The sequence below is a fragment of the Notolabrus celidotus genome, chromosome 19 (assembly GCF_009762535.1).
Source record: "Notolabrus celidotus isolate fNotCel1 chromosome 19, fNotCel1.pri, whole genome shotgun sequence".
NCBI lineage: Eukaryota > Metazoa > Chordata > Actinopteri > Labriformes > Labridae > Notolabrus > Notolabrus celidotus.
In genome coordinates, this window is record NC_048290.1 from 31,099,328 (window position 1) to 31,123,228 (window position 23,901).

Consider the following 23,901-nt stretch of genomic DNA (forward strand, 5'->3'; position numbering starts at 1 on the left):
CAGTCGCCCTGGGTCACTTGGGTTTATGGGCCAATAAAATTCAAGAAAGTGCTCTATTATGAGCCGGGGTTGTTTAGTGAGTAAAAGTTACCCTTCTTCCAGCAGCTCTGAATGTACAGTATTTTAATTATGTCCCTTTCATAATCACTCATGGAACACAACCCCCAGTGATTGTATATGGTAAATGGACTTTACTCATATATACTGATATTTTACTGTAAAGCGACTTTGAGTACCAAGAAAATCGCTATAGATAACCTATCAATTATTAATAATTATTATTAATATATAGCACTTTTCTAGTCTTTCTGACTACTCAAAGTGCCTTTACACTGCTTGTCACATTTGCCCATCCATGCCACAGTGATGGCAGAGGCTGCTACCAGTGTATGAAAGTGGTGCCATCAGTATAAGCCTATCTCATATGTCACCTAGAGCGATTTTGTGTCTTTTTGTCAAGTATGCGTTGAAATGTTACTGCAGAAACTGGGGTTAAACCTCCAACTTACAGATACAATGGACTCTACCACTGAGCCACAGCCAGCATCATGGCAGGGGCCAAAACCTCCAAATGAAGCAGCAAAGCCAAAACAAACATTGTAAACAACAACTAATATTAAAAAGAACTGATTTTATATCAAAGTATCAGAGTGTATAAACATAATATTGATAATAACAATAAATTGTGTGAATTGAAAGTTGCCATAGGGATAGCATAAATAGGAGAGATATAACTGAGAAATGAGAAGGTACAAATTTGCTTTATGTACAGTATGAAATGTAAACATAACTAAGGCTGCATTATAAAAAAGGTATTGAAATGTCTGAATGTAACAGTTTTATTTCAACAAATGTGCATACATATGTTTGGCTGTACTCTGCTGTCTACAGTATGTGTAAAGACAGGCTTGATCGTTCGTTATAATCAATATAATATAATAAAAGATACTTGTTTTTCAAATGTCAAAATACTGCAATATTTTGTTACAGATTGGCTGAGAGTCTCTGCTTAGAAAAAACTGAAGTTTTCAAAGACTCTTGTTTAAAGCCTTTTCCAATATGTGGTGATTTTCTATTGATTCTATTCATATTACCACAGTGATTTATCGGGTTTCTCACGTGTTCAAAGAATTGACTTGTTTCTAAATGTTTCATGATTTGTAACAAGTTATTTAATCTTGCATGGAGATGTAACGCAGACACCAACAAAATCACACACACACACACACACACACACACACCTACACACACACACACACACACACACAAGCACACTGCTAACCCTAATTATGGCACAAAAATATAGTTTTCTGCTTCCTGAATTGAAGGTCTTTTAAAGGGTTTAGAAAGTAAAGTGTAATTAAGCTCACCCCCTCCCCCCTTCCCATAGCATACATATATGGGTATGTAGTCACATTAATACAATGGAACATCTGAAGGGAAAAAAATACATTTTCTTGAATAAATTACAAAATAAGAATAATTAACTAAATTATTTGAGACCTAGGCTTCCAACATGTGCCAGCTTATTTGATGTAGTTGGTTGAATCAAGCAAACCTCTGTGAGCATTGCACTGTGTTCTTAAGACAATTTTATTATGTTACCCTAGCTTACATATCTGTTCTAGATCTTCGAATGACATCCTTGGTGGTTGGTCTGCCTTATCGGTAAAATCCCCTCAGGCAAGCTCAATACAAACTGGAGGACTGCATCACTTGGCTGCATCTGTCTGGTGTAGGAACACTGCAAAAATAAACATGACAAAAAATAATTAATTACAAAAGATGGATTTACATGACCACCATGTACATGGTATAGGCATACTGTTTGTATTTGAAACATTTAAGAACTGTTTAAAAAATCAATGCTGAAAAAATGATAGCAACAGAAATGTTCCTGTCAAAGAAATATGTCATAGATGTCCTAATTGTTTGTTCTTGCCAACGGCTTGGTGAGCTTATTGATGCAGTGAGTCAATGTATCCTGTCATAATGCTGTAATATCCAACATGTGTACATTTTCTAGATGATAAAAATGAAAACAATATTAGGAAATAATCACATCAAAATGGTATAGATTACTGCAATGACACTTACCTAAGAGTAGAGAGAGATGACACGCGGGCATAGCGGCACAGTTGAACGCGCACACGCATGCAAGCACAATCAACGCCCCTCTTCAAATCCTCGTCTGATCTCGAGGACAGATTGATGAACAACATCAATACCATCATCATTATTCTCACATTTTTTAAGACGTGTGTTAATTGCAATGCACAGTAAACATTCACGGCAAATAAACGGAGGTCTTCCATCCAGTAAAAGAAGTGCAGCTTTAAGTAAGGATTAAAACTGAGGCGTGCAGGGCAGCTTTGCACCATATTGTAACCTACATCTGCCTTTAAAGCCACAGAGAATTAATAAAATACTGATAAGTCGTACACGGTGGGCTGAAACATGTTATGGCATATTGTTAAATGCCGATTTTTGATATACGGTACTCCAAGTTGTCTCCTAATCTTAAAAAAAAAAAGAAAAATCTATATAATTTACTGTGACGGAACAAGGACAGTATTACAATATTAACAAGTTTTATCAAACCAGTCAAATATTATTAAGACTAAAATATTTTTTTGAAAAATCATATAAATAATAACAATGATATCAAAAAGGAAAAATGGGGCAACGCGTTTTATTATTGAAACACTCACCCGAGGCGTGTTCCGTTTATTGGCAGATTTGATGGTAAATCTCTCAAGCTCACTTAGTGTTGTAGCTCTTCATTTGTTATGTTTGAAGCTCTCTGTCTCCCTCTCCTCCTCTCCGAAGGGTTTGACCCTTTGAGGTCACACACGCAATTCTCTATTTTTAAACGCATAATTTATTTCTCATTAAGGCGTCCGACTAAGGCAATATAGGATGTGGAATCATATAAGGGGTAATAGCGGTGTTGTTTTGCAATACGTCTTTTCCTACTTGATTCAATTATGCTATACTTTTGAAAACTTGCCAAAATATCTTATTTTGACAAATATAGATATTTGGTCAGTCAAAAAATATCCCACAATAATCCTAAAAAAGCAGGAATTTGCTAGTTTAGAATTTTGAGATGTGAGTGATACCCGCTGTTTTACAACAGATACGGTGCTCCGTGAGCATCAAAGGTTCCTTAAAAACTATTCAGCCAATGTATAAAACAAACATTCAACCGTGAAACTTTCTATGCATTGAAGCAAAGTTCTAACGATAAATTAAATAAAGCTGAGACATCAACACTGATAAACAAATCATTTTTAGACGTGTATAACGATTTACATTTAGGAAAATGTATTGCCAATAGGTATCTAAATCCTTCCTGTCTGGCTTTTGTATTTTCATTTTTCCATCATGTCCTGTCATCTCTCTATTGTGACGTCACCCGTTTAAATACCTGCGGCCCCTGCGTACCCCCCCATTCCTAATTCCAACTAAATTGGTTTGAAAAGAAGCAGATGGGGCCCATTCCCTCTGCCGTTTCCTGACGCGGATGCACGAGCTGTGCGAGCTCATGCACAGTTTTAAGTCAGGGCCCTAAAAGTGACCCTGTCATATTTAACAAGATGCAATTAAGAAAAGATAGCACAAGAATAAATGAGGCTACGTCATATGTGTCCAACAGTCTTTCAAACTGATTTAAATTTGTTTAGAAAGATACATTTATGGTTTAAAAGAGCAATCGTTTCACCTTCAGCTTTCTGTGTTTTTGTTCATTTCTCCAGATTTGTTTGATAAACTCGCCATTATCGTCTTTGCAGTCTGCAACATTTTTAAAATGTCCGGATGGCTAACCTTAATAAGAAAATATAAGCAATGCAGTAAAACTGTATGAATGGGAAGGGGCAACTCCTTTAGAAGTATCTGTCTGACTATTGACTTTGCTCTGATTTAATTTATGTATAAAATAATGTAATTGTTTAGATTGTAGTGCATCCCTTGCAGAGCTCATTTATATCTTTTTTAATCTTCCAGACATTTTCCAATGACTGTGAAACAGATCATATCTGAGTTAAGGACTTCAGTCATATCGGCAATTTGCTTGATTATTTTAGCAGAAAGTAACTGAGCAAAATAAAGGAACGTGTCTGGCTGAAGAGTCTTGATTCATTCCAAGCACTGCGAGAATACCTGTCTGGACCTATTTTGTTGTGACAAATTTGTAAATAGTTATGCTTCTTTTTTAAGGGCAATTCTCTGGAGAATTTTGGATGTCTTTAAACTATTTGACGCCAAATGTTTGCGTATTTGGTTCTCACCTTTAACAGATTGTATAATTTGCAGTATAAATAGGCCTACAGGAACAACTTGAAAAAAACCCTCTCAGTCTTGAATGTGAGAATCAGCTGCACAGAACGACTCTGATCCCCGGACTGTTTACGCACTGACTTTCTCCCTCTCTAAAGAAAAAAAAATCTCTTTTCAAATACAAGTCTCTTCTACTGCCTGGGTGTGCTGCTGGTCACTTTTAAAACAATCCATAGAGATTTTGCATCAAAAGTTACACTTTTTTTCTGTGTTTATTCGAGTGCTTCAACATTTAATTGTCAGATACCCCTTCACCCTCACTCCCACCCTCACCTCTCCCACCCGTACCACTTTAGAAGCATGTGCTGGGTCTACTTCCCCTGTTTCATCCTCGGAGACTTCAGGGGGAGTCTTTTCCAGCAAGCAATAGTGTGCATCTATGTGCGCAAGTTGCCAAAATCCAGACTCGTTTGTCTTCCCGTCTGTCCATGCAGCTTGACTTTTCCAACACGTGATTGGCAGTTAGTAAGATGTCATATGCTTGTGCAGTTGGACTAATGAAACAGAGGACCAGAGGAGGACTAAAGTGTGTATAGGCCCGTGCGCTCACATGTCTCACGATGTGGGCTGAGCTCGCGCCACACGCCAATCAAGCCTAAGCGCGCGTGGACAGAGAGAGAGAGAGAGAGAGAGAGAGAGAGAGACGAGAGAGAGAGAGAGAGAGAGAGAGAGAGAGAGAGAGAGGTGAAGGAGAGAGAGAGAGAGAGAGGAGAGAGAGAGGAGGGAGGGAGAGAGTGCAGGAGAGACAGAGGAAGAGCAAGGAATAGAGAGAGAGAGAGAGAGAGAGAGAGAGAGAGAGGAGAGAGAGAGAGAGACGGATTAGGCGACCCGTGCTGTCTCTGAAAAGCGAATAAAACCGGCGAGTCAGCGTCGCAGTTTACTCACATCTTAATAGCGGCTTGCTCGATAGTTGAAAAATAAAAGCCGGTACATAGTTTCCGTTTTTGGGGTGCAATAGGTTTGTTTGCATATGAAATGAGCTTTGTAAAATAAATCGTTTGCGCTCGTGAAGGATATTTTCGACGCGTTTTGGAAATATTTTCGGAACAAGGTAAGCACTACTTTGCTATCTACTAAAGCCATGAAAAATACGCTGTTAAATAAAAATGCTTAAGATTGTGTGTGGTGACCAATTCACATTTCACACATAGCTAAAAGCTTTTTATGATCATAATTATTATTACTACTACAATAATAACAACTATTTGTATCATCATTATTATTATTATTATATTATTATTATTATATTATTATTATTATAATAACTATGTCGTTTAAATAAAGTTTGGTCGGCCTCCAATAATTTAAACAACAATAATAAAAAGCGGTAATTCTTTAAGGCCTCAAATACTACTTTAAACTTTGACTCTTGTAAATGTAACTATTGATATATGATATAATAGTAATTACAATTGTATTACTTTTTTCCAGCAGTTTTTCACTCTTCAATATAAGTTTAGCTGCGTAATCATCTGCACAGTTAAACAATCGCTTGATTCAATAACATATCTGCGCTACAATAAGTTGTTCGTTCAAATTGACGCCAGGCTCTTAAAACGGATAAAAACGCTTTGATATGCATATACAATAATCGTTTCATATAAATAACGGATACATGATTGACCTAGAAAATATACGCATTTTATTTTTTCAAAACAATTAAACAATTTATAGCAGGCCATGTGTTTAATGTAACATTTCTATGTGGATAAAAAGAACATTTCTGAAAAAAAATCTTACGTTACCTTTTTGTAACTAAAGCCATAAATATCTTTAAGTAATGAAACCCAAATAAGACTAAGAATGACGTTTTTTAAAATGTGTTTATAATTGGACATCAAAACCTTCAGTGTCATTTGTTAGAGCATAGAGTAGTTTGAGCAGGCTATTACAAATTCCAGTTAAACCTCGTTTCTCTCACTATAAACTACAGTAGTAAATATATATCTCAATAAATAAAATAATTGATAAAATATGACGGATAAGAAGGTGTGGCAACCATATTTTCCCCACTTCAATTTACTTTAAATTGGGACAGTAGAACTTAACAAGAGTCAACAAACTGTAGTCAGTTGTTGCATCAACAAAAAAACCCACAGGAAGAATTTGTTTTCGCTGTGTAAATGTAAGAAAGCAATGATAATCTTGCATGATATCGTAGTTTGTTTTTTTTACCCTGAATAATTTTGAAAGAGGACAATAAAGTCATCAACTGCATGCTAAAGGGAGCCGTTTTTTAAGTGATGATACATTTCAAATGTATTATTTTCCTTAAAAAGGGGAAGGGGGTAGTTCCTTCTTTTTTATTCTGCAATTCCTCACATACTTTATCACAAGTTTCCACATCAATTACAGTATATTTATCCAAACCTGTAGGCTAGGAATATATCAGATTTATTTAATTTGTTTTTTTCAATTATTAGTAATATAAAGAGAAGGGCATGAGTGTATGTAAATTTAACAAGCCAACACATCTTTTTTTTCCTTTGAATTTATGCAGAACATTCTACAAACAGTTGTCCTCCAAGTATGGAAAAGACCCATCTTTCAAGCCCAAATGACATCATAATGACAAGCTCAACAGGAACCTACCAGCAGGGACCCCTGACTCCACCTAGATCCAACCATCACCACTCTTCATCCTCTTCCTCAACCTCTCCGTCCTCTTCCTCTCCACCCCTCAAACCAAATCAGGTCGGCCAGGTCATCCTGTACGGTGTCCCCATTGTATCACTGGTCATTGACGGCAGAGAGAGACTTTGCCTGGCACAGATTTCCAACACACTCCTCAAGAACTACAGTTATAATGAGATTCATAATCGTCGTGTGGCCCTGGGCATCACATGTGTCCAGTGCACTCCAGTTCAGTTGGAGATTCTTCGTCGAGCTGGTGCTATGCCCATCTCATCACGCCGCTGTGGTATGATCACCAAGCGAGAAGCTGAGCGCCTCTGCAAGTCATTCCTCGGAGAGAATGCACCGCCCAAACTGCCAGACAACTTTGCCTTCGATGTGGACCCACGAGTGCGCCTGGGGTTGCCGTGGCAACTTCATCCCGGCCCGCTACAATAGCTCCAGGGCCAAATGCATTAAGTGCTCCTTCTGCAACATGTACTTTTCCCCAATAAGTTCATTTTCCATTCTCACCGCACACCAGAGGCAAAGTACACTCAGCCAGATGCTGCCAACTTTAACTCCTGGCGACGGCACCTTAAGCTAAGTGACAAACGACCACTTGACGAGTTAGTGTACGCATGGGAAGATGTTAAAGCAATGTTTAATGGAGGCAGCCGGAAGAGAACGCTGCCCTCTTCAGCCCACTGTTCCTCCATGGGTTCTATGAAAAATCTGCCAGGTTCAGTGGTGCCTCACATGATTGGACCTGACTTAGGTGCTCAGAAAAGATCTCGCTATGAAGAGGACGATGATCTGGATGGAGGCAGTCTTCTCCTCGTAAGACACCACGAAGTTACCCTGTCATCCCTGTCCCAAGTAAAAGCTTCAGTATGTTGCAGAAGTTCCCTCCAACATCCTCTTTCCCTCGCCCTACCCCTTCCCAGCATTGGCCTCTGCCAGCAAAAAAGGATGACAGTGATGTTTCAGGTGGGCAGAAAGGAGCAGGGTTATCAAGTCTTTTATGGCCTGGTCGCAAAGACACATTTTATCCTCCTTTCTGCATGTTTTGGCCACCAAGAGCAGCAGCAGGAATCCCTGTCCCTACCTACCTCCAGCCTCAGCCCAGCGCTCTCTCCTCCCTTGCAGACAGCTCCTCCCTCAGGCAGGCTTTTTTGGACCTGTCAGACCCAAGTCAGCCAGGAACTGGCAATGGAAACAACATCGGCACAACCATGGCCCCCAGTAGCGAGACCACAACACCCAGATCTGGGCTGTTGACCCAGAGTGCACAACAGTAACCCCTGACCTTCGCCCTGTGACAACAGAAGGCTGGCTTAAACTCCTGGACACACCAACCTTCAATCCAGAAAGGTCTAGCTATGGCTCAGCCTTCCGGACCGGTCATTAAGGATGCCGAAAGTATTGCCAAGCTCCATAGCAATGGTGTAGGTGTCACTGGGACAGCAGATGAAGACTTTGGGGTTGTGGTTCCCGGTACAGATCGCCACCAACGACTATCGCCCAGCAGCAGCTGCAGTTATGGAAGTGAAAGTGGAGTTGACGGGGAGGCAGAGGGAATGGAGAGTGAGGAGGAAGGGGAGGTGGATGTTGAGTCGTCTAAGCAAGAGGACATGGATGAGGAAGGGAGCTTCACAAACAGGCCACCACAAACTCAAACTGACTTGTTCCTCCCTGTAATAAGTGACAATCCTGTAGAGGAGAGGAGTAAGGAGAGGGGGAGTGTGGCTTTTTTTTCCCAGCAACTCCCCTTCTTCTTCCTTGGACCCCATCCAGCATGAATCTCTCAGCCTGCCTGCCTCTCCTGCTGCAGGTCTGCCTCTCTCCAGCTCCACCCCTCCCCACAGAGAGGACCCAGCTTACAAAAGTGTAAATATCCCCTAAGGCCACTTTAGCTAATTATTATTTAAATGGTGTTGCAGTCAGGCAGTGATGTGATCCACATAAGCAGATTGTTAGGCTGGTATCTCCCTGTAGGAACTGAAATAGTCACCCCATCGTAATCTTTGCTAATAAGCCCAGGTGTTGAATGTTAAGTGGCCATGGTGGGTTTGTTCTGCCTCTGTCACACCGGGCTGTGAGGGTAACTCTAATCCTTAACCTGTCTACTTCCACATTATCCAGGCATCAGAGACAGAGTATGGGGTCTAAATCTTAACAGGTTTCATCATTTATTGAATAGCTAACCATTTGTCAAATAGAGATGTCCCTTTCCACTGAGAATTGCCACAGTGTCATAACAAAGCTCTACCATCACTACGCCTTTGCGCTTTCGTTGAATCCACCATGGTGTAATATTAGTGTCCCAGTAAGTGACATGTGCTTTACACGGCCTTACAGCAGGACAGCATTGGTTTTATTTTATTTCATTTGAGTCTTTGTTTTCAGTTACAGCTGCGTTTTAATGTTTTTCACATGTTACAAAAACTCAACATTATTAATTTTATACAAAATGTTTTAAATTACAAAAGATGAACCACCACAATAATCATAATGTGACAAAGATGAAAACGAAAAACATTTTCTATTTAATTTTATTATACCTTAGTAAGTTTTGGAACACTATATATATATATATATATATATATATATATATATATACACACACATATATATATATATACCTATATATGTATATATATACATATATATGTTCTGTTTATTTCAGTTGACAAAAACGTTTTTGACAATCAAGTTCTTGTCATTGCTTTTGCTCTTGTTAACAAACCCTAGTTCTGTTACTATACCTGAAGTGCCTGCGTCACAGTAGGACCACATTGTCCCATTATTACGCTTCCCTGACAGTTACATTACAGACAAGACATGACAGGGATCAAAGTCACACTTTGGACTAGTCATGTTACAAAAAACTACAGGGATAAAAGGTTTTGCCATGGACTCAAAATTATAATGTTTCAAATGACTCTTAAAATTGGCTAATGTAAAGCAGAGCAATGGATCACATTTGCAAAATACTTAAATGTATTTATTTAATAAGTTTATCCTTACATTTAATAAAACATATACTGTACATGTGAATATAATTTATATACGATATATTTCATTTTTTTAAATGCTCTGTTTTTCTTATTAAAGACAAACTTATTAAATAAATACATTGAAATATTTTGCAAATGTAATCCTGCTTTTCATCAGACAATTGTATATATATATATATATATATATATATATATATATATATATATATATATATATACATACATAATAGAAGGTGCTTAAAGTAAAAATGTATCTATGCTATTAAAAAAATTGTAAAATAGTATGGCGCATCACTGCAAAAGCAATAATTACTCGGGCTAATATGACTTGTTGTCTGTTATATTGGAAATTTAATTCTAACCAACTTTGCATTGTTTCCAGGTTACAAAAAAAAGAGATGAAGGACTACCTGTGTATGCCACCAAAGACAACACCAGCCTTTCTGGTGAGCAAAATTACAAATTGATTTGTGTTGTTTGACTTAGTTTTTCTTCATCATTTTTTACAAGGTCTTTATTACATCAAATAACTGAATATGTTTTAACATTTTAAGTAAATAGCATTACACAATATAATTCATCAGACTTGTATATACTATCTGGTCTATCAAAGGTCTGAGTAAGTTTTGTTATTGCATTTTTATTAATTTTTTTAAGTGTCTTATTGACTGGTTAAAGACTCTCCTGCAAGGCTTGTACTACTGTTATGTGTTTTTTGCTCTTCACATTTCACATTGATCTATCTTTTGTGTGTTTTGTGAAAATGTCTTGGATGTGTTTTCTAATGCTTTGCTTGTGTATACACATGCACACAAAAGACACACATACACCAAGTTATTTCCATCTGTCTGGATGTCCAATTCAACCAATGAGCCTTTCTGTTTTCTCCCACTTTACCTCAGATGAAAGCAAAGAGCAAAACAGTTTTTTTGTACAAGAGAAGGAGACCTTGGCTCCGGACTACTGGAGAGACACAGCAGGTATAAAACACTCACTTTTGCTTTTTACTATGTGGCTGCAGATGGTAAATAACAGCGTAATCAATGAAGATGATGTGGCAACATTTTTAAATCGTTTATGAGGTACTCACAAAGGGTTATTAGCAAAGTTAATCTCTGCATATGGATTTCTCCTGTATAGTTTGAAGCTCATGTCACAGTGGAAATTTGAGGTCTTACTGAGAAACTTCACATTATATCTTGAACAAGATTGAACCCAGTTATCATGATAAAACAATATGATTACTCTTTACCAAGGCTACTTTTGGCCGTAAACAAAAGATGGCGATTAGGACGATGGCGATGTAATCTTAAATATGGCAAAGTAAATAAAAAATTAACATGTTTGATAAAATGTGTATTCACATAACAGCATCAGAAGAACAATTAGTCTAGATGGACATACAACTTTAAAAAAAATGCCATACATGAAACAAACAACATGTTAATGCAAAAAACAGATGACAGAGATGTTATCACGTCCCAACAGTATTCCTTGTCATGACACAGAAGAGACTCAGTGATTGGAAAACTCTTTCGTTTTCTTAATCTTCTTACAAACACAAAGACAAGAGGTTCGTAAATGAGACAACAGTACAACACTGCCTCTGAATCAATTCTGCTACATCTGATCTCTTAAGTGACGTCACCAAGGCTGTTACTCTGAGGGGGCCGTAATAGTTTAACAAGAAAACATCAGCTCAGAAGCAGCCTCGCTGGCAACCTCCATCCTAGGCCAATATTGCCGCCGACATAATTGCCTTTTTTCTTCCTCAGAGCAAAGAAAGCCTTTTCTGTTTGAAAAAGATCGCAGCTTATTGCCTTTTTATATCTGTCAGGAAGACATTAAAAGAGCTTTATGACATCTGAGCCAACATTTATATCAAGCCCCCCTCTCCCTCAACCCCTACACACACGCACCGTAATGATCCCTGTGCATAATGTATAATGTATTTCAAAAAATTACACGAAACAAATTAAATGAGACCACCTTTCCCCTGATTGCCAAACGTCTCCCTGGGCGGTGGGAAGCTCTACGTGATTAGAAGGCCTGATTCCTCTGAGTCCCACCAGCCCCCCTCCACTGTCTTTAAACTCTCCCTCTGTTTCTAGGGAGAAAAAATAATCTAATTTCCATTTATGTAATGCAAACCGCCTTGGCTTTGACTATTCACGGTTAATTGACTGTCAAACGAGGTTGTTATCCTCAGGCACTGTCTGCGAATTTGCTTGTCAAATGAGACATAGAGAGGAAAGGAAAGGAGTGAGGAGAAGAGGAAAGAGGAGGAAAGAGGAAAAGACAGGAATAGAGCACTATCTGCTCTACATGAGAGAGAAGCATATAGGGATACTAAAGGAGCCAGGATAGGAAATGATTGAGAGAGAATACCTATCAGATTTACTAGATTGTTCAAGGAGTGTAATACTGCACTGTCTCAGTTCAAATAATAATGCACAAATTCATAAAAGAAGAACAATGCAGGAACTATCACACAGGTAAATCTAAAGTGGAATTATGTTGTTTACTGAAGCGAAGTAAAAGAAGATTGCAAGGTGAAAAGCAACACGAAGGTTGCGTTCAGCAGTTGCAAAGCTAAAGTAGATGCAAAGAACCCATCATTTGAAAAGCTATACCAATGAGCCTGCTGTCCTTGCACTGTTTGAAGCCACTAGTATTGTCAAAACAATTATCTCTCTGAAAAAAATGATATTTCATTAATTAACATTTTTGAGCACAATTCAAAAGCTTCTCATACTCAGCAAAGCTGGTTTCTTAAAAATTCAATTTTTTTTAGTTCAAGTTTAACTTTCTCAGCACAGACCTGTACTTCAGCTTTAAAGATATGAAACACTTTTACAACATTTTCTGAAAGCAAGTAGTATTTATTTGCTTTGATATATGATATCTAAGGAAAATAAGCATAAAAGTCTGCTTCTACAGTTTTCCCAAATTGTTACTACAAGCATACACTGACACCTATAGGCCAAAGAGTGAATGGCAGAACTCCATAAAGATTACCAGGCAAGTTTAACTGTCAATGCAAAATTAAGAAGAAGACACAATAAAAAAAAAGGCCAGTCCATGACAAGGACATTGATAATACAACTCTGATTTGTTATGCATATGAAATATGCTGTCTGCTGTTGGAGACCATTACAAGTGAAATTAACCTGATAGATTCTTCTTGCCAAATGTTATTGTAACCAACAAGAAATACAATTTTTTTCAAATATATTTTAAGGTGATGCAAACCACGGTGCTTCCTCCCCTGTTCAACTAAAGAAAGATGTTGAAAGCATGGAGAAAGGTAAGGAACAAATCATTTAATTGAGTTAAGTTTTACTCACAGCTTTACCCACTCCCAATTTGACATTGCTAGTGGAAATAAAGTATATACAATCAAGGGTGCAAAATTTATATTTTCTGCAAAAGTGTGTTATAGGCAAATATTTTATCCTCTCTTCCTTTCTACTCCCGCAGAGGAGCTCCAGAAGGTTCTGCTGGAGCAAATTGACTTCAGAAGGAGGCTTGAGCAAGAGTTTCATGCTCTGAAGGGCACATCCCCATTTCCAGTTTTCCGTAAGTCACTTTAAAAAGGAGTTGAGGTGATAACCGCATGTTCCCTTTTTGATATATAAACGAAAGTCCCCTTCTTTTTTTATTTTTCTTTTTTCTCTTTACTTTTCCCTCTTTCTTATCTGTCTGTTTCTCTGGTTTCCTTCACTACCTGTCTTCCATAGCTGTACCAAATCAGTTACGAGACTGATAATCTGCCAAAGAAAATCATAGATTTTGCATTATATTTCAGATAATTTCCAAGACCAGATGAAACGAGAGCTTGCCTACAGAGAAGAGATGGTTCAACAGTTACAGATGGTAAGACTACCAACGAGTGCTGATACATTACTGCTTAACATTGATGGAAAATAAAAATGCCTACTGTGTCATTCAATGAAAAATGAACTATACACTATGAGATACATGACATCGTTTTAAGCAAAAAGTCCATTGATGATATGATTTTAGAAGGACCTCTAATTAAAACTTGTAGTATAGCGCTGTTCAACTAACAATAATCACAAAACTGAACAGGAAAGAAAGAAGGGAAGCACAAATATAACGATAACAGCTAAAACCACAATGAAACTATGAAAGACTGTAGGCATAGCTGTATAATACTGAGACTTTTCTTAAAAATTCAATATTCGATAGTAGTCCTGTCAAAAGACAGACTCAATCAGTCAGAGACAGAGTTTGTCTTTCATGGGTGAGCAATTCCTTTGCCTCTGTCTGTGGGTTTCTGTCAACATCAATCACCCCAGTAGTTGGCAGACAGGCTGACAGAAGATGTTTGTCTTTGCTGTCTACCACATGCAACAACTATACATTCTTCTATGCATAAGATCACAACCTGCTCATGCACCAAACACAGACACAACTCAAACTGAATTCAAGTTGCCACAAGGGTAGATGAATGAGCAGGAAATTACATGCATGAACATTCTGAATTACAAAAATGTGTAAAACTCCAACCCATGGATGTGTCGAACAGCAATTTTATGCACACTTTTTTTGATGAATTCAAACCAAATTTAAGATATATAGTGCCACGCCATCTTGTATACCAAATAAAACTCAACTGGTCTTTTCCAGATTTCTTTATCCTAAAAGTATAACTATAAATAATTTGGCGGCTGTGGCTCAGTGGTGAAGTTGGTCATCTCTCAATTGGAAGGTCAGGGTCCGAATCCCAGGTCCCGCTGTCCACATGCCAAAGTGTCCTTGGGCAAGACACTTAACCCCGAGCTGCCCCTGTGGGTATGAGGATAATTCATACTGATGGCCGTTTTACATAGCCATCAGTGTGTGAGTGGGGGACATGTAGTTTTAGAGGCACTTTCAGTGGTCAAAAGACTAGAGACGTTACAGTCCATTTTCATTTACAAAATGATGTCAGACTTATTTTCTAGGCACCTTTTTCTCTGTAGGATTATTTGGTTTACTTTAACTTTTAAGACAAAATAATTTTCTTTTTTTAAATTTCACTTATGTAATATTTTATTTGAAGTGAGGAGTCTTTTTTTTAAGTTATATTTCTGGGGCTTTTGCACCTTTATTAGAGAGGGGAGGAAAGTGGATAAAGCTGGAAAATAGGAGAGAGAATGGGGGAATAAAAGGAGAAACATGGGCGTGCAATTTAACCATCAAGCCAAATCCTCTCCAATGAGGAGTCATTTTGCTTGGTATCTTCATATCATTACAGAAGTTAAACACAATTCTTTCTCTTTCATTTCTTTCAGATTCCTTACGCAAACATCATCAGAAAAGAAAAGATCAACACTCATCTCAACAAGTGAAAGAAGGTGATTGTTGATGATTACTTTCAGCCACTTTCCAAAGGGAAATCTTAAAGGTGGACCCCAATTTGCCTAGATATGACTATGTTTCTAGTACTGCATTTGCATTTTAGACTGAATGTCCATGACTTTAGAAGGTCAATTAGAGGCTTATTATGAAATTCAACTTCTTAGTGTTCATCTTCTTAAATGTATTTATCCTGGTTAAGCACATTTCAACAATCCAATAGATAAAGTGTGAATCATGTTTGAGCAGATAAATGTTAAAACTTATGTGAAAAGAAAACTGACATGAATGCTAGTTCCTTATTTTTCTGTTGTCCTTACAGGTGGAATCAGCTGAGTCCCATATAAGAAGCTGCCTGGATTTCTGTGAATGATCCCCTCAAAAAAACAAACAAAAAAAAAACAGACTCAGACAGAAATTGATGGAAAAGATTGACATGATCAGGAAAGAATATGACCCTATTCAGTATTGATGTACATTTCGCACCTTTCCTGGAACACAACCTCTGTTAAAACCCTCTGTCAAATAGCCCTGTCTGGGAAGGACACATTTGGACCCGTTTGGTCCACTGAGAACCCTTAGACAGAAGTTTTAATACTTGTTTCCATTTTTTCTCTCCTAATCTTACTGCAGTGAAAGGGACTTAACTGGAAACATCAGGACAAATAGAATGCCTCCCTCTCTTTCTTTGTTGCTGCCCTGGCAGTTAGACTTGAAGCCTATCTCAACTACGATAAAAGCATGCTGTCACAACCTTCCTATTTTTGTGAATATTGGAGATGTTGGCCACCAGGAAAGCAGTTGTAGGCTTTCTCATGGAACTCTCAATTCAACAAGCCCCTCAAAGACGAGGAGCAAGAAGAAAATTCACAGACATCCAAGATTGGACTGCTGCTGGACAAAATATACATACACCAAACTGTGCATGAGGATCTTCACTCTGCAATTGCTGCTCTTGTTAAAATTGTCCTTGCTGAGGTTTTACCATAAAGTGAAACAAACATTCTAACCTTTATTTACTGGCAACAGCTGAACCAAAAGTAGTTTCACTCATGCTTATGTTAATTGACCAAAACAGATGCAAATGAGCCCAAATCATTTTGATTAATAGAAGAGATCAGCTAATGGTGATGACTTAAAGAACCCAAGCTCGGGCCATTAGATGCCTCTGCCTCTATATGCCAGATGAAGAACATAACAAGGAATAAAAATAGAAGTTACTAGTTTTATTCTTAAAACTGCAATTCGACCAATATTTCAATAGGGCGGTAACACATCAAAAGTGTCATGCTTTGTGCTATCTGAACAGTTACCCAAAGTTTCATTGTTGCAAAGGAATTTGAATGAAAAAATATGTTGCTGCATCCGACCATGTAAATCAGGGGATTTACACGATCGGATGCAGCAACATATTTTTACTTTGTTAAAAGATATTCTGAAGGTACCTTTAACCCTCCACCTAGATGTCATACATCCCCTACACATCCACCCAGAGAAAGGGTTGTAATGCCACCAGCTTAATGTCTTTTGGATTTCATCAGATGGTAAATACATCAATAGTTGTTGCAACAGACATTTTGAAGCCCATTTTGCGTACTTGTTCTGGTAAGTGTCTAGGAACTGAGGAGCAAGAGACTTAAGTTTGGTAGTTTGTTGCAAACCTACTTGTAAATGATTTAACCTGGCTGTATAAAATGTTATATGTGAGAAGTTAATAATCAGATAATCTATGTCTTTGTTTGTTTATTTGTTTATTTTTTTGTTCATTTGTTTGTTTGTTTGTTTGTGTAATAATCTATGATCAGGGCCTAAGGCCCTATTTGTGAAATACATTATTTATTATAATGTTGAAACAAAACATAACTGAGATGATGATGATGGTTGTGGATGGTGTTGGCGCGTCAAGTGTATGTCACAAAGAACAAAATGAGAACTCACTCATCTCCTAATAGGGTGAAATGACTAAATGGTAAAACTTGTCATTTTCAAAGACAAATTTTATTCTTAGAAACTGTTTATGCATATGCATTACAATATGTTCTTGTAGTTTCTCTACTATTTATGGTACATTAAAAGTCTACAACAACTATGTTAAGGCCTATTTCTTTATGTTTTTGCGTGTTTCAGTTCAGCATTTGCAAATTTAAAGACTTATTTGAATAAGTTGAAATGAACAGATAAAAACACAAACACTTTTTTCAAGATTACAAATTATGAAAAATGTAAACCTAAACAAGAAACACAATAAACAAGCAACTGTTGTCTGTGTGTCCTTGTTGCTTTTGGAGGCAGAATCTTTCAATATCAAAATGCCTCAGCAAAAACAAAATAATGTGGGATTTAATTAAGCATGGTATCTGGATGAACAACAGCAAAGAATCACAGCCATGTAGGAGAGCAAAATAAGTCCCAAGCTTACAGGGTGAACTATTCAAAATAGGAATTAAAGTAGGTTTATGATATAAAATATGGTTAGACAAAAAAATATAAAGTATATAAACCCCATGACATTCTTTTTTTCTGTCGCATCTGTTGCACAACAATGGCTGCCACTTTACAGCTTCTGCATCTCTGGGTGACGAAACAGCAGAACTAGGACTAGAACTTAGACTTGCCAGCACATTTACATTGTCTTCCCTCATTCACACCACTTATCTTTGGACTTATGGATATGTTGGATTGCATGAGTAAGGGTTTCTCAGCAAGAGTAAGTTTTTGGTCATTTTTAATAGCAAGATAGCAAATAGAGTATGTTACTCTACTTTGAAGGAGAAAAAGAACGTAGATTTTCTGCCTGCAAGCACAGAGCTAATTGTACCAATGGAATGAAGAGGAAAACTAGATGTTACAAGGTTGGAAATACAGAATAACATCTATTAGCTTATCAGCAATGTTTTTCTGTCTCCTATAATCTTTTACCCTGTGTCCTGTTGGCTAGGGTGGTAACCAGAAAGTTGGATGTTTTGGGGTTGATCCAGGAATCAAAACCCAGGTCCTTAATCTCATCCACTCAGTTTATAATAAGAGGTCAGAGAGCTATTGTCCACAAACCCAGAGAAAAAATAGGGCTAGATTCAAACAAATATGATAATCAAAATATTTTATGAAATAAATATTTCCTATGGGTTGCTTTCCTTTGAATTTTCCGACTGTAATAGTTCATGATCGTTAATGACCTCTCCCAAAGTAGTATTTTTGATAATTAACACAGGGTAACAAAGCGTTTCTGGAACCCATTTTTTTTTTATCTGACTTAATTAAACATGAGGTGGTTACACACAAAGTTTTTTTTAAAACAGCTCAGTAAAGATCAATTCAGCTTCAAACTAATGATAACATTTCTTCAACTTGGTCTCTGTACCACAGACATATTTCAATCAGGAGAGACACAGTTTGAAGATTAAAGGTTATTTATTACAACTGAATGAATAATGAGACTTGACAGAAATCTTTGGTGTAAGGACTCTATGGGGATCATTTTGTGAACGTAGGATGCGTGAATTTGGCAGCAGAAGAAATCCCCCTAGAGTCCAGACACTGGTGGTGGAGGTAGATGAATCCTAGGAATTGAAGACTTGTGGAGACCAGGTGGAGATGGGGAGGTGGAGGGGTGCGCACCATCAATGCAAGAAGGAACTAGCTGGAGAGAGAGAGAGACAAATTAAAAAAGACAGCAGAAAGTTGTCAGGCTGACGATAAGGGCGTGCCACTGAGCTATTGGATGATAGCCGCTGCTGATTAACCAATGACAGCTCAGGAGCGTGCAGCTGGAAGCAGGTGAGCTATTGAACGAGGGAGAGGAGAGTTAAACCACTGCTGTGATTGCTTTATAGTCTTCCTGTCCGAACTTTCACTAGAGCTACATTAGTGGCCTACAGAAAAAAGTTTCAACGTTCTATTCTCAGCCAAAAGACATGTGTTAATGACTTAACATAGAGTATGGTTTAGACCTGCTCTGTTTGTAAAAGTATCTTGAGACAATGCTTGTTGTGATTTGGCGCTATACAAATAAAGATTGATTGATTATTGAAAAGTTTGTGTTTTTTAAAACTGCTTCTATTGTGTAAAAGGGTTCTATACGGGTCCTTATCTATAGTTCTGGAACAAAAGGTATAGGATTTTTTGTTTTTATAGAATTAACTTCTGTATTGTAAAACAAGTCTGTACAAGAAATAATATTAGTGTTTCCCCAAAGACATTTTCAGAGTTCTTCAAATGAGAGAAAGTTTCTTCCATGTTCAAGCTGTTAATTTGCTATCTCCAGAATAAGGGTGATACAAAAATACAAAACGACAACACAAATGATCACATAATTAAAGTAACAAAGGCATATTTAATGAATACACAGTGCAGCATATTGCTCAAATAACTACACATACAGCTAGCATAACTGCTTCATCCATGTATAAAAATCTTGCAGAATTAGCATTACACTTGCTGTAATCGCTTAATTTTAACACTTTGACTACAGTTAAATCAAAGCCCCATTTAGCCTGCTAAAATGAAACTAAAGTGGGAAGCTTGCCTGTAAATTTGATCCTTTCAAGGGGTTGTGGACGAGTTAGCATAGCAGGGAACCCAGCAAGTCAGGAGTTTTCAGGTTGTTTTCAAAGCATATGAAACATAATCCTGTAAGTATATGTGGGATGAGTAGATTGTTTTTTTGAGTTCAAATTAACTTGACTGTGACATCCATTTTCTAAGAAATGCATTTGCCCAAAAGATCAACCACAGACTTGTATTTACCATAGACTGTATAAAATATAGATGTAGTATCCGTGACGTCACCAATCTATTCCTGAGCACTGTTTTGAAGCCAATCAACGGCGGCAGCCATATTGGAAATGCGGAACTCAACCAGGCATAGTTTGACGTAAAGGGGCGGAGTTTGAGCCTCTTAGCCAACAGCTATGTGTACCTGACCGGGAGTCAAGTCAGTCATGTCCTTATTTGGGAAAAAACTTGTAATCTTAATATCTTATGAACCTTGACCAGAGGTTGCCGCTTGGTATTTACACACAGACCTGAACAGAGTCACACAGAGATGGATAAGCTTACGCTTGTTATAAGTGTTGTCCATGAACTTTGCCCTTGGTATAAAATGTATCATATCTGGTCAAGTGTGCAGATCACAGCAGGAGTTCTTGGTACACTGGATGTGGTGGGGTGTCAACTTCACACTTTTGAAGGTTGCTGTTGTCTGATCATCTGCCAGAGGTGGTGCTGGAGAGGTGACTTTAATCAAACCGACACAATGACATTTTCATGTCTAAATTGGCTCCAACAAACTGAGTGACAGCACAGACTGCTTGTATCCCCAACCTCCCTAATTACTACCCAATCTTCACTCTGAATTTCACTGTCATCTACTGCTAGAGCTGATATAACATCAAGTTTGACAACTACCTAAACGTCATCATCTGTCTGATAATCAGTTTCTTCAACAATGGTACCAAGAGTGCAAGAAGCACTAGAGATGCCAACTCCAGACTTGTGACTGAGGAAGCAGTATTTATAATTTTGTATCTCTGCGAAGGATTCGGTATACCCCAATAGTGTAACTTGTTACTTGCAGCTGCACAGCCTCCGTTCCAATCACCAAACCCAGTACTGGATGCAGGACCCCAGAGACGTTCACAGTTATAAGCCAGTGCCAACACTAAATTTAATGGCTGCTAAATGAGCTAATCCATTTCACAAGGTGTAATTCTAACAAGGACTGTAGCAACCGAGCAGCTGCAAGTATAATGTTGTGAACTGCATCTCAGCATGCAGAAGTTGTACAGGCAGTTCATGCAAGAACTGTATCCATGGTGATGAAGAGACAGGAAAAGATAAAGACCTAGACTTCTGAGACACTTTATTGCTTTGTTTATGACAGTATTGCTTTGTAACTAGAATTTGAAATATTGACATGAACAAATGAAGCTACTTTTGAATTGAAGTGTAAAAATGTGCATGGCCGTTACTCCACCGAGGAGTGATTGTGTTGCAACACAAACTTGTAATAATTTCAGAATCTTGAATAAGCCCTAGTTTGACCCCTCACAAGCATCTTATTGTCTCCTTTCTGAAGTCCGTAAGCTCCAATGTCTTGTAGGTTCCTCTGAGTCGCTGCCATAGAAGTCCTGCTGCTGTGGACATTCCAGAATCCAGCTGCTACAGACGTGCCGGATTCCAGTGGCAACAGCTAATACTACTATCCGCCTCATCACTATCATTGCTCTCTCTCTCTCTCTCTCTCTCTCTCTCTCTCTCTCTCTCTCTCTCTCTCTCTCTCTCTTATTCTCCTCTATCCCTCTTTCCAACCCCAACTCGGTCAAGGCAGATTGCAGATTACATGAGTCTGGTTCTGCTCAAGGTTTCTGCCTGTTGAAAGGAAGTTTTTCCTCGCCGCCGTAACTAGCTAAATACTGTGAGGTGTAATGCTCATGGTGGATTAAGATGAGATAAGACTGAGTCTCACCTTGTCTTGGTGTTGGGTCTTTGTTCATAATATGACATAGAATATGGTCTAGACCTGCTATGTTTGTAAAAGGGTCTTGAGATAACGTTTGTTGTGATTTGGCAAAACATTGTCAAGTTTTAATTTATAAGGTATTCAAACATTCAGCAGCTGTCGCGGATTTTACTACGGGAGTTGAATCAAAGCTTTTTATATTTGTAAGTAGACACCTTTATGAACAGAATTTTTTAGTAAGGAATCTATTCCCAGATTTGTTGCAATATTCCCTGTCTACTTAAAGCTATATAAATGTGCTTATTATTCATTATAAGTAGCCAGTTCATAAAAAGTGTCACCAAAGATACTAACCACAGTGCATTGTTTTGAGCCTTTTTTGCAATTTTCTCCTACCTGTCAAAATGTCACTAGTTTTAGTATTCAGTATGATACTGCATCAAAACTTCTGTTCTGTATTTTGGTCTCACCTCCATGTTTGTCTTGCCTACCCCTTTCTGCTCCATTTAATCAGTAATCCCCATTTGTTGTGAATTATCACTATTTCCTTCCCAGCTAACCTCGAATTTTCATTTTTTCCCCCCTAACCCTTCTGTCCTTTGGATTCTAAATACGTGGAAAACTGGATTAGCTGGAATTAAAAGCATATGTTTATCAGAGAGATTTACACAGTAAAGCTACTTTGTTCTGTGATTAGTAAGAGTTTAGCTGTGGGTTTAGAATTAAATTTGTAAGTGGTTACAGGCCACTACGTAGATGTTTATTTGCAGTTAACAGGTCAGGATATGGGTTTTTTTTGGTTGTCAACAAAAATTACTGGTTTGTTAACATTTAACAGTTAACATGGGTTTTTAAATGAAGAAACTTTATTTTCTGTTTAAAATCCAACTGAATGTCATTGAGTGCTCTGAAATTATAGGTAGTGAATTGGATATGTTCATCTCTACATTCTTAGTAAAGAAAGAAAACCTTACATTGAACAGTTTTTTCTCAAAATATATACGTAGACATCCTCCTGCTGCGGACGATCTGGACTCCAGCTGATACGGACATGCTGGACTCCAGCGGCAACAGCTTCTACTACTCGTCTCATCACTATCACTTCTCTCTCTTACTCCCCTCTATCTGTCTTTCCAGACCCAACTCGGTCGAGGCATGATGGCTGTCTAACATGAGTCTGGTTCTGCTCGAGGTTTCTGCCTGTTAAAAGGAAGTTTTTCCTCACCACTGTAACTAGCTGAATACTGCGATGTGCAATGCTCATGATGGATTAAGGTGGGGTCAGACTGAGTCTTATCCTGTCTTGAAGTTGGGTCTCTGTTCATAATTTGACATAGAGTGGTCTAGACCTCCTATGTTTGTAAAAGCGTCTTGAGATAACGTTTGTTGTGATTTGGCGCTATACAAATAAAGATTGATTGATTGATTGATTGATACTTGTTTAAAACTGATATCTAAATTACTGAAATGCCTAATTGAAAATGATGATAATTCTAATAGTAATAATAAAAATACAAATACAAATACAAATAATAATAATAATAATAATAATAATAAGAAGAAGAAGAAGAAGAAGAAGAAGAAGAAGAAGAAGAAGAAGAAGAAGAAGAAGAAGAAGAAGAAATGTGAATTAAGTGCTTTTACTTCTTTATGTTTTCACAACTATGAGCTCTATGGCATTTATGTAGAAAAACAAAAAGTGAAAACAAAAAATAACCTTGACATTCAGTGTAATTCACAAGCAGAACGATAAGAGGATTTGATCAGCGTTATCTGGTGTCATTTAGGGAGGGTTGTTATCATTTTGATAATACCTCAGACTATATTAAATCTATCTGAATGCCATAAAAGACCCACTAATGCAATGCACTTTTTTGCTGTTAGATGAATGGGGCAATATTTTAATTCTGAGTTAATAAGTGGTTAATGATAACCCTCTTATCTATTTATAACATAAATGGATAAAACATAACACTGAGGAAACTAAATTGTACAAAAGAAAAATGTATATTGAAAAATGTGGACCTGAAAATGAAAAAAATAGCAAAGAAATAAGAACTTGAATGATTTTATAGACAAAAAAACTGTGGTGTTTTGTGCTAC

At 37.6% G+C, this 23,901-nt stretch overlaps 1 protein-coding gene and 1 long non-coding RNA gene across 2 annotated transcripts; one reads left to right on the plus strand and one right to left on the minus strand.

The window, feature by feature from the left end:
- Positions 1 to 1,321: 1,321 nt before the first annotated feature.
- LOC117831473 lies at positions 1,322 to 3,242 on the minus strand. Its single transcript, XR_004635005.1, has 3 exons — positions 2,712 to 3,242; positions 2,098 to 2,191; positions 1,322 to 1,744 (listed from the first exon to the last, which is right to left on the minus strand). It is a non-coding gene; the product is annotated as an uncharacterized LOC117831473 (long non-coding RNA).
- Positions 3,243 to 5,222: 1,980 nt separating this feature from the next.
- skor2 (SKI family transcriptional corepressor 2) lies at positions 5,223 to 15,725 on the plus strand. Its single transcript, XM_034709874.1, is given in 15 exon segments — positions 5,223 to 5,392; positions 6,842 to 7,356; positions 7,358 to 7,457; positions 7,460 to 7,783; positions 7,786 to 8,229; positions 8,232 to 8,353; positions 8,355 to 8,714; positions 8,716 to 8,844; positions 10,357 to 10,420; positions 10,877 to 10,954; positions 13,216 to 13,281; positions 13,455 to 13,553; positions 13,783 to 13,850; positions 15,275 to 15,337; positions 15,661 to 15,725. Coding segments are annotated over 13 exon segments (2,397 nt in total). The 5' UTR covers positions 5,223 to 5,392; positions 6,842 to 6,870; the 3' UTR covers positions 15,332 to 15,337; positions 15,661 to 15,725.
- The last annotated feature ends 8,176 nt before the right edge of the window (positions 15,726 to 23,901 follow it).